The 17,259-nt window shown below is 43.0% G+C and overlaps 1 protein-coding gene across 1 annotated transcript in view; it reads right to left on the bottom strand.

Moving 5' to 3' along the window:
- The window catches only part of FGD6 (FYVE, RhoGEF and PH domain containing 6), a 144,308-nt gene that overhangs the window by 17,026 nt on the left and 110,023 nt on the right, over positions 1-17,259 (bottom strand). The window contains exons 10-15 of the mRNA XM_017861741.1: positions 15,680-15,738; positions 15,525-15,596; positions 14,442-14,510; positions 13,813-13,896; positions 11,874-11,953; positions 780-882 (exon numbers count right to left, since the gene is read on the bottom strand). Coding sequence (XP_017717230.1) covers positions 780-882; positions 11,874-11,953; positions 13,813-13,896; positions 14,442-14,510; positions 15,525-15,596; positions 15,680-15,738 — 467 coding nt within the window. The remainder of the gene's footprint in view (positions 1-779; positions 883-11,873; positions 11,954-13,812; positions 13,897-14,441; positions 14,511-15,524; positions 15,597-15,679; positions 15,739-17,259) is intronic.

The following is a 17,259-nucleotide window of genomic DNA, read 5'->3' as shown; positions in this document are numbered from 1 at the left end:
GAGAGAGAGAGAGAGAGAGGAGGGAGGGAGGGAGGGAGGGAGGGAGGGAGGAAGGAAGAAAGGAAGGAAGGAAATAAATAAATATGGGCTATTGGCCAGGCACAGTGGCTCACACCTGTAATCTCAGCACTTTGGGAGGCTGAGGCAGGTGGAAAACCTGAGGTTAGGAGTTTGAGACCAGCCTGGCCAACATGGTGAAACCCCATCTCTACTAAAAATATAAAATTAGCCTGGTGTGGTGGTGCATGCCTGTAATCCCAGCTGCTTGGGAGAGTGAGGCAGGAGAACACTTGAACCCAGGAGGCAGAGGTTGCACTCCAGCCTCGGCAACAAGAGCGAAATTCCATCTCAAAAAAAAAAAAAGAAAAGAAAAGAAAAGAAATATGGGTTATTATATTTTCATGTGCTCAGAATACTAAGTTTAGCTACAATCTAAAAATCTTCTAATGCAAAATTAACTTAAAAAGATGATTGTGGTAATGGGATGGCAGCTGATTAGTTGAACCTTAAACTATTTCGTATTTTCTAAATTTCCTACAATGAAGTTTTATAGCTGAGAAAATACATGAATATGCTAGATGCTATCACAGACTTGCAGTGAGACATTAATAGAAGGATAAACTTTCAGTGCTGAAATTAGACATTAATCTGTAGAGTAACTCTCTGATGTGCAGTCCAATCATTCTCTGAAACACATGTTGCTTTCCTAAACCCCTGTGAAATGTTTAAGGTAAAAACTTTGAAATGCACTGGGGAAAAAAAAAAGAAGAAGACAATACCTCATCAAGACTCCTACTAGGACAGAAGGTGATTCTTTTCTTGGCATACTCTTCTATTGCCCTGGAAATCGCTTCTAGCCATTCATCCCTTTCTGTGGCAGAACTGTTGGGGGCAAAAGGTTTCATCAACCAGATGTCAGCTTTTGTTTTTTTGCCTTTTTCTTCTTTTCTTTCTCCCATGGCAACAGATCCCACCACCCTCCAACAACACTAGTCAAAAAAGCAGCAACTCTGAGGTTTAGTGAACAGATCATCAGAACAGACAACAAAGAACCCATGATGCATTTTAGCAAATACGATGCTTATTTTTTCTTTCCAAAAGTTCTGCTTTATATTAAATAGCTTTTGAACTCTCCTCAATTTGGAAATACTTTTGGTTTGGTTTACAGGATAATTGTACAATTAATAATTATGATTATTTATACAGCCAGGGAGTTTCTTAAGACATCATACTAGAATTTTAAAAGATTCTAATAGGTCAAGTTTCAAATTCCAATTTATAGCATAGAATACTAAATATCTTTAGATTACTAATTACTAAAACTTTCTAGAAAGGGCACTGGGGTGAAGGGAACATATTTTTTTGTATTAGAAAGCAGATGTTGACAAAGCCGTTCACATGGGAAAGGCAGCAGTTGTTGTTAGGGCTTCTCTACCTATTTCACCCACCAAGTTCTCTGTCCCCACCCAGCTCATCCAGCTCATCAGGAAATATCTTTTCATTCAGCGCCAGATGGGAATGGGCTAAACAGGGGCAAGCTTGGTCAGACAAGGGTATTTTTTTTTCTCTGTTTTTCCAGCCATGCCTCTTTCCCAAAACCATGCTAACTCCAAATTATTACTGGTATCAGCATACTTACGAAACCACTGTTTACATTTTGTTTTGTATGTTTAAAACTGAGAGGCACATGTTAGGTATTATAAATAAAAATAAATATATAAATCTATATATACACAGTAGAGAAAGAGCAGAAAAGAGGAAGGGAGAGGGAACGAGAGAAAGACTTTAATAAATAATTAAAACTCCATCATAATAAAACAAAATTGATCAGAATGGGACTGTGACTGCATTAAAAAAAAAAAAAAAAAAGTCTGTAGTTTAATTTAGAAAGGGATTTTGAGGTATACAGAAGTAAAATCGGCCAGGCACGGTGGCTTACGCCTGTAATCCCAACACTTTGGGAGGCTAAGGTGGGTGGATCATTTGAGCTCAGGGGTTCGAGACCAGCCTGGCCAACATGGTGAAACCCTGTCTCTACTAAAAATACAAAACTTAGCCGGGTGTGGTGGTGCATGCCTATAATCCCAGCTACTCGGGGGGCTGAGGCAGGAGAATTGCTTGAACCAAGGAGGTGGAGGTTGTAGTGAGCTGAGATAGTGCCACTGCACTCCAGCCTGGGTGACAGAGCAAGACACTGTCACACAAAAAAAAAAAGAAAGAAAGAAAGGCAGAAGTAAAATGACCTGATATCTGCAATTTGTTTTAAAATAGAAAATTACGAAACAGGAAAATCAGTGGCAAAATCTTGATCATTATTTTTAGTTTTGGTGACTGAATATGCAGTTTTTGGTATTATTTGCCCTAATTTTAAGTATATTTGAACTCTTAAACAGTGTTTCTAAAATAAAAAATTCCGCCATTAATAATGGTACATATAGACATATGTTGCTGTATTTCAGAGAACCCAGGGCAGGTCAAGAATAGAAACCACTCACCTTGCCTACAATCATCATTCTCAGAAAGCACCTCCCTAATCCATGGCTTGAGTGCCATTTAGAATGTTCATTCACATGGATTAAAAAAGGTAGAAATCCAGTTTACAAATAAAATTTTGAAACACATTTCTCAAATTTTCGTTATATACGAAGAACAACAAAAAACAACCCCTTTCTCTCTAAACCAAACAAAACCCTGCCTTATTTACCGCTACTATTGTAGCATTACTTCCAAAACTGGATGCCATTTAACAGTTACTACGTCAGCCAGCTCTGCTAAATGCTTAGCAAATGTCACCATGTCTCACCCTCAGAGCTTCCCCATGGAATATACATTGGATCTTACACCCCCTGCCCCCAACTACAACATCACCACCCACCTTCACCATTTACAGGTAAGGAAACTGAGAATTAGTAACGTTTCATAATTTGCTTTATAGACAACAGACTACTAAGTGATGAGCTGGTATTAAACCCAAGTGTAGTTAAGGACTGAACCTCTCACCACCAGGTCACTGCTAGCCTCTGCTCATGTTCTCTGCAGAACTACATGATGAGAATACATGCTAAGGGTTCCAAGCAAACATTCATAAAAAATTACCATCTCTCCCTCCCTCCCCGACTCCTCACCAGAAGAGTAACAGAAAGTAGAGAGGCAGATGGTAAATTTTAGAATTGCTGTTGGATTCTTCTGGAACCCGGGGAGCATGTGGAATGTGATTCAACTGTGCAAATCATGTCACATATGCTGTTCTTTCATTTAATCATTCCTGGCTCTCTCCTGTGTGGGGTTCTGCCAAGACAATGTTTACCAGCTCTTGATAACACATTTCTCACAGACCACACACATTTGCCCGCAGCATCCAGTGGAGATATTCTAGTCTCCTTTTGTAACATGATTAGCAGAAGAATCAGCATCTTCTTCAAACTGAAAAACTGTTAAGTCAAGTATTATTTTCTTTATAGAATGTGTATAGTACAAGAAAGCAGATTTGTGTCCAGTAAGTACCACTTTCCCAATGACTGCGATGAACTGCCAAGGGTTAAAAACCTGGCCAGGCATGGTGGCTCATGCCTGTAATCCCAGCACTGTGGGAGGCCAAGGAGAGCAGATCACCTGAGGTCAGGAGTTTGAGACCAGCCTGGCCAACATGGCAAAACCCCGTCTCTACTAAGAATACAAAAATTAGCCAGGCATGGTGGTGTGCACCTGTAGTCACAGCTACTCAGGAGGCTGAGGCAGGAGAATCACCTGAATCTGGGAGGTGGTGGTTGCAATGAGCTGAGATCGTGCTACTGCACTCCAGCCTGGGCAACAAAGTGAGACTCTGTCTCAAAAAAAAAAAAAAAAAAAAAGGTTAAAAACTCTTCAATAGAAAGGATTTGGGGTTGTTCGACCATGCCACACCATTTACTACTTGGACTAACTACAGGATGCCTCTGAGGTTCAAAGGCCACATCACTTTGATTTGTGAGTAATGTTCACTAGGAGCCTACAAAGCCAGGACCTAAGCCAAGAACTGGGCACACAAAATATACCTCACTCGTAAGGATGCACACTGAATTGAGGTGAAACATGTAATTAACATATGATGTAACAAATGTAGATAAATAACATAGAAGTAGTAAATTACCTCATGTAAGTAGCAGGGATGGCTTTGCAAAGGTGATGACAAAGTTAGGGCTTGAAGAGTTACAGGAGTTTGGCAGGGCACTCTGTCTCTCTGTGTACCCTCATTCAGTCTGCCAGGTGTGGTCATCTCTAAGCTGATGGTGCCCAAATATATGCCTCTGGCCCCAACTCCCCTCTGAAATCCAGATCCTTAGAGAAACTGCCCCTTGATGGCTGCATTTGGATGTTGCATAGGCACCTTACATTCTACATGCACACTTGAAACTCAACTCCCAATCTCTCCCCTAAAGCTGCTCCTCTCCCAGTGCTCCCTGTCACAGTGCATGGTACCACCTCCCAATTCATAGTATATGCTAGAGTCTCCTCTGAAGAACTCCTCTTATACCCTGTGTCCAATCAGTCCCCTCCTTTAGGCCACCTCCCAAACCATATTCCATGTAGCAGCCATAAACTCTTTAAAAAATGCCAATCTGATCACATCATTCCCTTGTATAAGCCTTTCAGTGGCTCTCTGTGGCTCTTAGGCTAAAGAGCAAATCCCACAAGATGGTTCTGCAGCATCTAAGTCACCTGTCCCTCCAGGCTTGTCCTGGGTCATTCTCCTTCTCATTCTTGAGCTCATGCCACTCTGGCCTTCCAATTCTCTTAATATGTCATGCCCCTTCTCACCTAAGGACCTTTGTACACAGTGCTCCTAATGACCAGGAGGCTCTTCCTTTTTCCTCTTTGCCCCTCTGACTCCTACTTATCTTTCCTAAGTCAATATAAACAGCAAGGGTTGTAGGGAAGAGGCTGCCCTCTCCTCCCCATTGTAGTTTAAGGTGCTTTGCTTTACAGCCTCCTAGCCCCCGGTACTTTTTCTGTGCATAATTTAATCACCCAATACTTAATTGTGTTAATATTAGCTAAGTGCATGTCCTCCTCCATGGAATGTCAGCTCAGTGAAGGAAGGGCCCTTTTAAGTTTTCTTTTTCTTTTCTTTTTTTTTTTTTGAGACAGAGTCTCGCTCTGTTGCCCAGACTGGAGTGCAGTAGTACGATCTCGGCTCACTGTAACTTCTACCTCCCAAGTTCAAGCAAGTCTCCTGCCTCAGCCTCCTGAGTAGTTGGGATTACAGGCGTATACCACTATGCCCAGCTAATTTTTATATTTTTAGTATAAAATATTAAATGGGGTTTCACCATGTTGGCCAGGCTGGTCTTAAACTCCTGACCTCAAGTGGTCCGTCTGCCTTGGCCTCTCAAAGTGTTGGGATTACAGGCATGAGCCACTGCACCCAACTTGACCCTTTTAATTTTTAATCTACTATGTCCTGATGCCCAGCACAATGCCTGGCCCAAGGTAGAGGCTCCATACTCCTTACTGAACAAAGGGATGAACTGCAGGTGGAGGTAACACCTGTGGAAGGCAGACAGCGGTGGAGTTGGCTGGCATGCATGGAGTCACACGCAGATCTGTGCTGACAGAGCACGCAGTGTGTTGGTGGGAGGGGATGGAGAGACTTAATAGGGATGAGGCCTCCTTACCCCCTTTAATATGGGATGCAGTACCAGACTAACTGGTTGGAGGAATATGGAAGGAGAGCATGGCATACCAATGACATTCAATATGCCTTAGCTCTCTTTCCCTCATGCCAGCTTGATCCTCCCTTGGAAATTTATTTTTCCTTTATCGAGAACTTTCCAGTTCAATTATTTCTCCTGCAGAGCCCACATTCAGCCCATTATTGGGCTTTTTCTGATTCATACCATTGTTCATCATTGTAAACCAAGACACACCATCATCTACTGCCCACTCACTACCTGGTTGCCCAACTTCTACTCTAGTCTCCTGATGGTCTGTCTTCTACAAAGAAGCCGGTGTGATCTTTTACAAATATAAAATAGATATTATCACTTAGCTGAAAACTCTTAAAAATGCAATGATCTTACTATGGGTGGCCCCCACCTCTTGCCCCCAAACTGTAAGTCACATTTAATCTCCCCTGGTACTAGGGGAGTACTAGGCTCTCCCCGGAGTACTAGGCTCTACCTATACTGGATGTCTTGCTGTTTCTTTAACATACTACACCCTTACATACCTCCCTGGTATGTCTTTTGTTCTTGCTGTTCCTTCCATCTAGGATTTGCTTCTGGTCTCTGATGCTCCTCAGAGATAACTTTTCTGATCCCCCCTCACCCCATAAAAGTTCTTGACCTCATCACTTTCTATCTGCTCAGCCTACTTTATTCTTCTTTATAACACTGAACACTCCAAATTATTTATATGTGCATATATATATAAACCCGATTATTGTGTATCTCCCACTTTAGAATAAAGGCTTATCCTTAAAGGCAGGGATTGCACATCCCCAGCTCCTGGACAGGGTAGGTGATGCCCAGTAAACATTTGTCGAATGGTTGATAGTGGACAGTCTCCTTCCCTAATTGCTCTCCATCTGCCAGTCTCCAAACAATGACTTCCTCTCATCACTAAAGTTAGACTCAGCAATGATTGCTCTCAGTTATCACTGCTTATCACTGAGCCCCAGACTACTAACAAAAAGACAAACATTGCCTGGACCAGCTGGCCGCTTGCTGCCGTGGCTACACCGTCTCACCCACTCATGTTACTACTGCTGCCATCCACAGAGGGCTGCTTCTTGGCAACAAGACTCCCAACTTTGAGGCACTGTTGGCTGATACAGCACTGTTGGCTGTATCTGTTCCCACGACTTTCTAGGAGACTCCTGTGGCATTCTTTTTTCCCACCCTCAGGACTCTACACCAGTTTACACCATGGAGCTTGGCAGAGCTGCAAAGCTGGCACCAGAATTCACCAAGAGCAATGTGAAGTTGATTGCCCTTGTAACAGACAGTGCTGAGGAACATCTTGCAAGGATATCAATGCTTACGACAGTGATGAGCCAACAGAAAAATGCCCTTTTACCGTCATTGATGGTAAGGATCAGGAAGGACCTTGCCATCTTGTTGGGCATGCTGGATCCTTCCGAGATGGAAGAAAAGGAATGGGTGTGAGAGCTTGTGGTGTTTATTTTTGCTCCTGATAAGAAACTGAAGCTGTCTACCCAGCTACCACTAGCAGCAACCTGGATGAGATTCGCGGGGTAGTTCTCTCTCTCCAGCTGACAGCGGAAGAGAGGGTTACCACCCTGATGGATAAGAAGAAGGGAAACAGTTATGTTGCTGGGCATGGTGGCTCATGGCTGTAATCCCAGCACTTTGGGAGGCCAAGGTGAGCAGATCACTTGAGGTCAGGAGTTCCAAGACCAGCCTGGCCAACATGGTGAAACTCCGTCTCTACTAAAAATCCAAAAAAAATTTAGCCAGGTGTGGTGGTGCACACCTGTGGTCCCAGTGACTTGGAATGCTAGGGCAGGAGAATTGCTCGAACCCAGGAGGTGGAGGTTGCCGTGAGTCGAGATTGCGTCACTGCACTCCTGGGCGACAAAGCAAGACTCTGTCACAAAAAGGAAAAAAAAAAGTTACATAAATATAAACCTTGATCAGAGCTGTTCATTACACCTGTCTGGTACTGATCTGGAAATCATGAACATCCAGGTATTTACCTGACAACCAAAGAAAGAAACATTTACTATAATTTCCTGAATTAGTTAATCTTAATAAAATAGATTACTGTTTTCACCAAGGCTCATTTTACTTGGGAAACAGAAGTGCAATTAAAACTTGACTTTTCGGCCGGGCCGGCTCAAAGGACCTGTAATCCTAGTAAGCTTTGGGAGGGCCGAGACGAGGCGGATCGCGAGGTCAGGAGAGTCGAGACCATCCCTGGCTAAACAGCGGTGAACACCCCGTCTCTACTAAAAAACTAGGACAAAAAACAGCTGGGCGAGGTGGCCGAGCGGCCATGTATCCAGCTGGATCTGAGGAGGACCTGAGGACAGGAGAATAAGTCGTAAACCCGGGAGGCGAGAGCTTGGACATAGAGCTGAGATCATGGCACACAGCAACCCAGAGCCTGGGTGACAAGAGCGAAGACCCTGTCTCAAAAAAAAAAAAAAAAAAAACTTGACCTTTTCATATAGGCATTTCCTCCTTGGGGAATTTTGAAAATAACTTTCTTGATTTTAAGAACCAAGCTCAAGCACTCACTGGGAACCTGATACATGGGGGTCTTAATGTTCTTTGAACTTTCTTTCTTTCTTTCCTTTTTTGAGGCTGGAGTGCAGTGGTGTGATCTTGGTTCACTGCAACCTCCGCTTCCCAGGTTCAAGCAATTCTCCTGCCTCAGCCTCCTGAGTAGCTGGGACTACAGGTACGTGCCACCACACCCGACTAATTTTTGTATTTTTAGTAGAGACAGGGTTTCACCATGTTGGCCAGGATGGTCTCGATCTCCTGATTTCGTGATCCACCCGCCTCGGCCTCCCAAAGTGCTGGGATTACAGGCGTGAGCCACTTCGCCCGGCCTTGTTCTTTGAACTTTTGTTCAAACTCCTCTATCCCTCAAAAATGAAAAAAGGGCTGAACGCAATCCTGCCTGTAGCACTTTGGGAGGCTGAGGCAGGTGGATCACCTGAGATCAGGAGTTCAAGACCAGCCTGGCTAACACGGTGAAACCTCATCTCTATTTTAAAATTTAAAAAGATGGCCAGACATGGTGACTCACACCTGTAATCCCAGCACTTTGAGAGGCTGAGGCAGGCAGATCACTTGAGGTTCGGAGTTCAAGACCAGCCTGGGCAACATGGTGAAACCCTGTCTCTACTAAAAATACAAAACTTAGCTGGGTGTGGTGGCACATGCCTATAATCCCAGCTACTTGGGAGGCTGAGACACAAGAATCGCTTGAACCTGGGAGGCAGAGGCTGCAGTCAGCCGAGATCGTGCCACTGTACTCCAGTCTAGGCAACAGAGTGAGACCCTGTCTCAAAAAAAAGGAAAACAAAAGAAAGAAAAAAGTCACAATGCCAAGTGATCGAGAGTTTACCTGCACTCTCTAAATATTGGTATCTGGTGGATGCTTCAGGTACCCCCAAGAGCTTTGCTTGTTCTGACTGGTAGCTACACAGCATTTGACAAACACTGCACACAGGTATTTGTCTTCTCCTGTCATCCTGTATGTCAGGCAGCAGTGGTTATTGCATTTCAGAGGAGTAACACACCCCAGGATGACTCTTCTCGTCCTCTGATTTTGGGAAATCAGACATTTGGTTTGAGTCCTTGACATTCATAGACATAAGTAAAATTATAAAGGTTGTCAGAAACACCTAGGTTCAAATCACAGCTCCATTGCTTACTACTCATGTAACCTTAGATGTGTTATTGAACCTCTCTGAGCCTCCATTTTTCTAATCTGGAAGATCAAGATAATACTCACCCTACAAAGTTATCATGGAACTTAGAAAATAAATAGAAAACAGAACATGAGCACTGTGACTGATACAGAGTAATACATGATTCTGGCCACTACTCCATCTGCTCCTAAGATCCTAGCTGATTTTAGTGGTATGGACAATTGGAAACAGACTACCTGGGTTCAAATCCTGGCTCTGCTAGTATAGATTAGTGGCTTTTCTCAGCATAGAATGGTTATAATAATAACAACTTGCCTCAACAGGTTGCTGTGAAGATGAAATGAAGTACTACACATAAGGTCTTTATGACAGTGCCTGGCATACAGTAAGTGTTATAAAAGCATTTGCTTCTATTTTTATTAGATCAAAGGTTAAATCTGAGAAGAGCGTGTCTCATTATTTAGATTGTGCAGTGGAGCATGCTATGACTATTGGCATCTCTCCCTTCACTAGTCAAACCTTCCTAAATACCCACTTCCGCCACTCAGTCAGTAACTCAATAATGTATTTTTATGAGTCATAGAGTTTCAGGTTTCCTTAGCACTTGAATTACATTATGGTAATATATTAAGTCACTGCAGGTTCCGGTATGGGGCAAGGTGGTATCATAAATAACAATGGATTTCTTTTCCCTCCCTCCCTCCCTTCTTTCGGAGACGGAGTCTCATTCAGTCACCCAGGCTGGAGTGCAGTGGAGTGATCTCGGTTCACTGCAACCTCCACCACCCGGGTTCAAGTGATTCTCCTGCCTCAGCCTCCCGAGTAGCTGGGATTACAGGAACATGCCACCATGTCTGGCTAATTTTTTTGTATTTTTAGCAGAGATGGGGTTTCACCATGTTGGCCAGGCTGGTCTCAAACTCCTGACCTCAGGTAATCCACCTGCCTTGGTCTTCCAAAGTGCTTGACCACAGGCGTGAGCTACTGCACCCAGTTCATAACAACGGATTTAAAGCAAAAGACTTCAGTTTGCATCCTGGCTGTGTCAACTATGTATCCGTAAGACAGCAACTCCATTTATCTGTAATTTAGTTTCCTTACTTTTAATAGGAGATTACACCTACCTCATAGATTTGTTAGAACCTTTAAGTGACACATACAAATTTCCTAATAACCTATAAAGCACTAGTTGTTCTTAAAAACAATCTGAGGCCGGGTGCGGTGGCTCAAGCCTGTAATCCCAGCACTTTGGGAGGCTGAGACGGGCGGATCATGAGGTCAGGAGATCGAGACCATCCTGGCTAACATGGTGAAACCCCGTCTCTACTAAAAAAATACAAAAAACTAGCAGGGCGAGGTGGCGGACACCTGTAGTCCCAGCTACTCGGAAGGCTGAGGCAGGAGAATGGCGTGATCCCGGGAGGCGGAGCTTGCAGTGAGCTGAGATCCGGCCACTGCACTCCAGCCTGGGCGACAGAGCAAGACTCTCTCTCAAAAAAAAAAAAAAAAAAAACACACACACATACACAATCTGAAATAGTCATTTAAAAAAATGATCAGCAAAGCACTTTCACCATTGTTATTCTGTTCAGAAGAACATTTTAATCTCTGTGCTTCTAGCATACTATTGCCTCAGCTCTCAGCCACTTCCTTGCGTGGTAAATCAAGAGTAAAACTGCACGGTATTGGGAAAGAAGAAAAAGAAGAAACAAGAAGTCAGTGTTAGCCTAAATGCAAAAACTGCTGGCAATATCTGACCCTGTTATACTGACAAAATCTATTTTTATATATTCTTAAAATAGGCCAGGCACAGTGACTCACACCTGTAATCTCAGCACTTTGGGAGGCCAAGGCGGGAAGACTGCATGAGCTCAGGAGTTCAAGATCAGCCTGGGGAACATACGGAGACCACATCTCTACAAAAAAAAAATTTTTTTTTTTTTTTTGAGACAGAATCTCTCTCTGTCACGTAGGCTGGAGTGCAGTGGTGGGATCTTGGCTCACTGCAACCTCTGCCTCCTGGGTTCAAGCAATTCTCCTGCCTCAGCCTCCTGAGTAGCTGGGACTACAGGTGCCTGTCACCGTACTTGGCTAATTTTTGTATTTTTAGTAGAGATGGGGTTTAATCATGTTGGCTAGGCTGGTCCCAAACTCCTGACCTCAAGTGATCCGCCCAGCTCGGCATCCCAAAGTGCTGGTACTACAGGCGTGAGTCACCGCACCAGGCACACAAAAAAATGTTTTTTAAGTTAGCCGGGTATGGTAGTGCATGCCTGTGGTCCTAGCTACTCAAGAGGCTGAGGTGGGAGAACTGCTTGGGCCATGGAGGTGGAGGCTGCAGTGAGCCGTGATTGTGCCACTGCACTCCAGCTTGGGTGACAGAGTGAGATGTTGTATCAAAAAAAAACCAAAAACCAAAATTTTCCTGACATTCCCTAGCAAGCAGACTGAGAATGAGGAAAAAAAAAAAAGAGAAGAAAAAACTTACCTGGCTGAGAGAATGAAGGAACGTTCTACACTTTCAATCTTTAATTCATTCTGATAGGCCTCTTGGGTAGGTTTTCTGACCTGGAAGAAAGCACAACAATTTGAGCTGACTCATCCTACTGAAAACCGTATCAATGAGCTGAAGTCTAATGGCCCTAGCTCTGACATCCACGACAAACCTTCCTATCCAGCTTTCTCTACTGCTATTCTCCTTCATCTACTCTATGCTCCAGATGAATTAAAAAGCCCACATGCTGGCCCACCTTTCCCACCTCCAGGACTTTGCTCACAATATGCCCTCCACCTGGAATGCCTTTCCCCTACATCTCAGCATGGCCAAATGTGACCTATACTTTAAGGTCCACTGGCTCTTCCTCTTTTCTCCTTCTTTCCTAGCTGCTCTCAAAAGCTGCAGGCCAGTCCCTACCATGATCATCAAACACTGCAAGTTCTTTATTTTCTGAACTCCCAAAACTGTAATTGTGCCTTTACAGTGATACTCATTACTGTCTACTTTATAGGTATTTATGTGTAGTGTACTATCTTCCCAACTAGTTGCTAAGTCCCTGGGGGAGGAAAGACAATAAGAATCATGCTTCAACTTATCTTCGTATTTTCCATCAAACCCATTACTGTTTTGTTTATAGTAGTTCTCAATAAATATCTTATGAATAAATTAATGCATGAGTGAACAAATGACTACATGAATGAATAATCAAAAGCATAAACAGGCAGGGTGCACTGGCTCACGCCTGTAATCTCAGCACTTTGGGAGGCGAAGGTGGGTGGATCACTTGAGGTCAGAAGTTTGAGACCAGCCTGGTCGACATAGTGAAACCCCATCTCTACGAAAAATACAAAAATTAGCTGAGCCTGTAGTCCCAGCTACTCAGGAGGCTGAGTCAGGAGAATCTCTTAAATCTAGGAGGCAGAGGTTGCAGTGAGCTGAGATCGCACCACTGCACTCTAGCCTGGGCAACAGAGTGAGACTCTGTCACAAAAAAACGAAACAAAACAAAACAAAAAAAACCAAATGCATGAACAGTAACATATAGAGAGAGAAAAATAAAGGATGTAAGAAAGATGTTTATCTTAGGGAATTTTCTCTAAGTGTATTACATATTTGTTGTTGTTATTTTTAATAGAGATGGGGGTTTCACTACGTTGCCTAGGCTGGTCTCTTAACTCTTGAGCTCAAGCTATCATCCTCTCTTGGCCTCCCAAAATGCTGGGACTACAGGTGTGAGCCACTGTGCCCAGCCTTTATTTTTTTTTTTTTTTTTTTTTTTTTGAGATAGTCTCACTCTGTTGCTCTGGCTGGAGTGCAGTTGCACGATCTCAGCTCACTGAAACCTCTGCCTCCCAGGTTCAAGCGATTCTCCTGCCTCAGCCTCCTGAGTAGCTGGGATTATAAGCATGTGCCACCACGCCTGGCTAATTTTTTTTTTCTTCTGTATTTTTAGTAGAGATGGAGTTTCACCACGTTGGTCAGGCTGATCTCGAACTCCTGACCTTGTAATCCACTGGCCTCAGACTTCCAAAGTGCTAGGATTATAGGCATGAGCCACCACACCTGACTTTATTTGGGTTTAAAAACAAATCACCTGGGTGGGCATGGTGGCTCACGTCTATGTAATCCCAGCACTTTGGGAGGCCAAGGCGGGCTGATCACTTGAGGTCAGGAGTTCAAGACCAGCCTGGCCAACATGGTGAAACCCGTCTCTACTGAAAATACAAAAATTAGCCAGGTGTGGTGGTGGGCACCTGTAGTCCCAGTTAGTTAGGAGACTGAGGCAGAAGAATCACTTGAACCCAGGAGGTGGAGGTTGCAGTGAGCCAAGATTGCACCACTGCACTCCAGCCTGGGTGACAGAATGAGACCCCGTCTCAGACAAAACAAAACAACAAAACAAAACAAATCATCTAACAGATGCACAGACCTTCATTCCAGCCAATGAGAGCATGTTGTTCAGTTTATACATTCCAGACTGCACTGGTGTTGTATACAGCAGGGCATCATTAAACTGAAAAGTAGAAACATTTCACGGGACAAAGTAAAGAAACACATTTCCACTGCAAAGATTTTGACAAGATACAAGATTAAAAGATAAATACCTTAAAGGATAAATAATACCTCTTTGCTAATAGCTCTCTGAATAAAATACTTATATTCTGCTATATACACTAGAACTACCTACAATGTTTTATTAGAATATAATTTAAAAGGCAATTTCTGGAAAACGTGCTTTATTTCCAAGTTCTGTAACAGATTTAATGTTTTTTGAATTCTAAATCCCATGAAGGTATTACAGTCTGCCTAAATAAATGATTAGAACAATTTTCCAAGTTAGAAATGGAATAAATTCCAAAAGGAAATAATCTTCTGGTTATGCATCACAGCAGACTTTATTTCCCATACTTGAAATTCAATTAAGCAGTATAGCCAGTTAAAGAAGCCACCAAGGCTGATATGTGAAGGTACTAAGCTTATCTACCATGTATAAACGTCTCCTTTCCTTAAGCAACTATCCCTACCTCGGCCAAATCAGAGCTACACAAGTCCTCTTACCAGGAAAAACATTCGAGGTTGCATCACTTTCCGAGACAGCTTCATCAGAATTCCTTCTTTGAGAAAAACCTGATTCATACAAACACACCCATTTAGTCCTACCATCACAACACAACAATACAATCTCCTTTTCAACTTTGTTTCCCGAGAATTTTTTTCATGACAGACTGGGGAGCCACAGTTCCCTTGAGATTTTTTTACAGTCATAGTTAATTTTAAACCTTTAAATCATTTAGGAATCGGACAAGCAGCAGGGTTGGATAAATCCAATACTGGCCCCAGGGATACTGCATGGAGGGATATGTAATTGACTGAGCATGTACTTGATCCTGAAGCATAACCAACATCCTGACAACTGCATTTTGTAACTTTCCTTTCATTTCCTAGGCCACTTTTGTGCTATATAAGGAGGATCAAAATACCAATTTCCTCCCTCCCTTCATCATCTTCTCTTACATTAAAGATTTTAAATGAAATTGTCTTCAAAACTGTGTGAGGTTGCTGGCATTACACAATAAAACGATCCCATTAAATCAGATACTCTGTGGGGTCCCTTGCCGCTCCCCTAATTTAATTGGACTTACTTCATGAATGGGCTTATTCCTTTTTTTTTTTTTGAGACGGAGTCTGGCTCTGTCGCCCAGGCTGGAGTGCAGTGGCCGGATCTCAGCTCACTGCAAGCTCCGTCTCCCGGGTTCATGCTATTCTCCTGCCTCAGCCTCCTGAGTAGCTGGGACTACAGGCGCATGCCACCTCGCCCTGCTAGTTTTTGTATTTTTTAGTAGAGACAGGGTTTCACGTGTTAGCCAGGATGGTCTCCATCTCCTGACCTCGTGATCCGCCCGTCTCGGCCTCCCAAAGTGCTGGGATTACAGGCTTGAGCCACCGCGCCCGGTCAAATGGGCTTATTCCTAATTCAATTGTCACAGTGACTTATATCATGAATGTTTTGAACGGATAAAGTGATCAAGACTGAGAAGAGTAACAAAAACAACCTATTTTTATAACAGAAATGATAAACAGATACAGATGGTACCTAAATGCATCGTATTAAGTTTGCAAAAAGCAATCTAAAATGCTTACCCGACCAGGCTGCACAATTTCATGGTGTCCATTTAAGCTGTACTGAATTTGCATAAGTTTCTGAAAGTTGTCCTACAGAAAGACAATGGAAAGCATATGAAGGCCTGGGCTTTCAGGTTCAAGACCACACCAGCCACTGATAACAAGACACTTACTCCTTGCTTCATGGTGTCATTGGCGTGGTTGGCTACCTCTATAACAACAGCAAGGGCATCTGAAAGAGGCAGGAGCAAAAGGTGCATTTAGTAATTACAATGGAAACAAATAGTTTGCAACATTAAGCAATTCCAGGGGACAAGATAGCTAGTTTATAGCAACCAACCTCTGGAGGAGCTTAGTTGACTGTGAGTAGGCAGTCAACTAAGGTTCAATGAAGGCAAAACCAAACCAAACCAAACACCACCACCACCACCAAAAACCTGGTCAAAACAATATATAGGGAAATAATGAGCTAAAAGAAGACTCTAAAGAGACACTGTAGACCATGTTTATTAACAGTATGAATGTCAGGGTTGTTTTATGCTGTGATTTGATTATCCTATTCAAGTTTACAAGGATAAGGATGAGATTTCACCTGGAAGATAAGGACCATTCAAGTATAAACTATCTTGGAGAAAAGGATTGTGAGGGAAAAGGATCTTGATATAGGAAATGAAAATTACGAGAAATGACTAAGATCAGATCTCAGTCTCTTAATCTGATTCCAAGAGGCATGAATTAGAAATGGGGGAAATGCCCCATGGAAGCATCCTAGATCTTAGGAATTTGCAAGTGTCATTTTGTGAGCTGGGTTATTAGCTTCATGGGCCTATCTGTGTTTTATTCTTTTTATTAACCCTTTACCTTTTAGCAAAGTGTTTTTCCGTACTCCAGCCTTGTTATCTTTGTAACCAGGTCTAAAGGAAAAAGTTTGCATTTTGTCAGGTTTGGGGCTGTAGTTATTCTCAACTCAGGGCCACAGTGCTCCCTTAGGGACATGTAAACATGTGTAAAGACAATTTTTGGTTGTCACAATGACCAGGAAGATCCACTGGTCTTCAGTGGGTAGGAGGCAGGGATGCCAAACTCCACGCACTACTCATTAGAAACCCACACAAAGATTATTCAGTACAATACGACAGTAGCATTCCCACCGAGGAAAACTGGTAGAGTGTTAGAAAGGGAAGCATCTCCTCCCGAGGCTGCTGTAGCAGTGACAGTGGTCATCAACAAAACGACTATTAAATAAAAGACTGTCTGGGGTGGTGGCTCACGCCTGTAATCCTAACACTTTGGAAGGCTGAGGTGGGCGGATCATTTGAGCTCAGGAGTTCGAAACCAGTCTCAGCAATAAGGTAAAACCTTGTTTCCACAAAAAATCCAAAAATTAGCCAGGCGTCGTGGCCCATGTCTGCAGTCCCAGCAAGTTGGGGCGCTGAGATGGAAGACTCATTTGAGCCCAGGGGGTCAAGGTTGCAGTGAGCCCAGATCACACCATGGCACCCCAGCCTAGGTGACAAAATGAGGCCCTTTCTCAAAAAAAAAAAAAAATCAAAAACAACAACAAATCAATTTCTGAAAAGGGGTTGAGGTGTTTTGGTCTAGTTATTGTAATCTACCAAAGGACAGTCTTCCTGGAGGTTTCTGTATTCTTTCAACATGTATCATCATCACTATTATTAAAAGAAAGCATGTTTTCCTTATAGAGAGACCCTGACTATATATCAGATTTTTTTTTTTTTTTTTTTTTTTTTTT

Source organism: Rhinopithecus bieti, unplaced genomic scaffold (genome assembly GCF_001698545.2).
Source record: "Rhinopithecus bieti isolate Rb0 unplaced genomic scaffold, ASM169854v2 scaffold_61298, whole genome shotgun sequence".
Taxonomy (NCBI): domain Eukaryota; kingdom Metazoa; phylum Chordata; class Mammalia; order Primates; family Cercopithecidae; genus Rhinopithecus; species Rhinopithecus bieti.
Note: the sequence above shows the minus strand (reverse complement) of the source record. Positions and strands in the feature narration are given on the sequence as shown.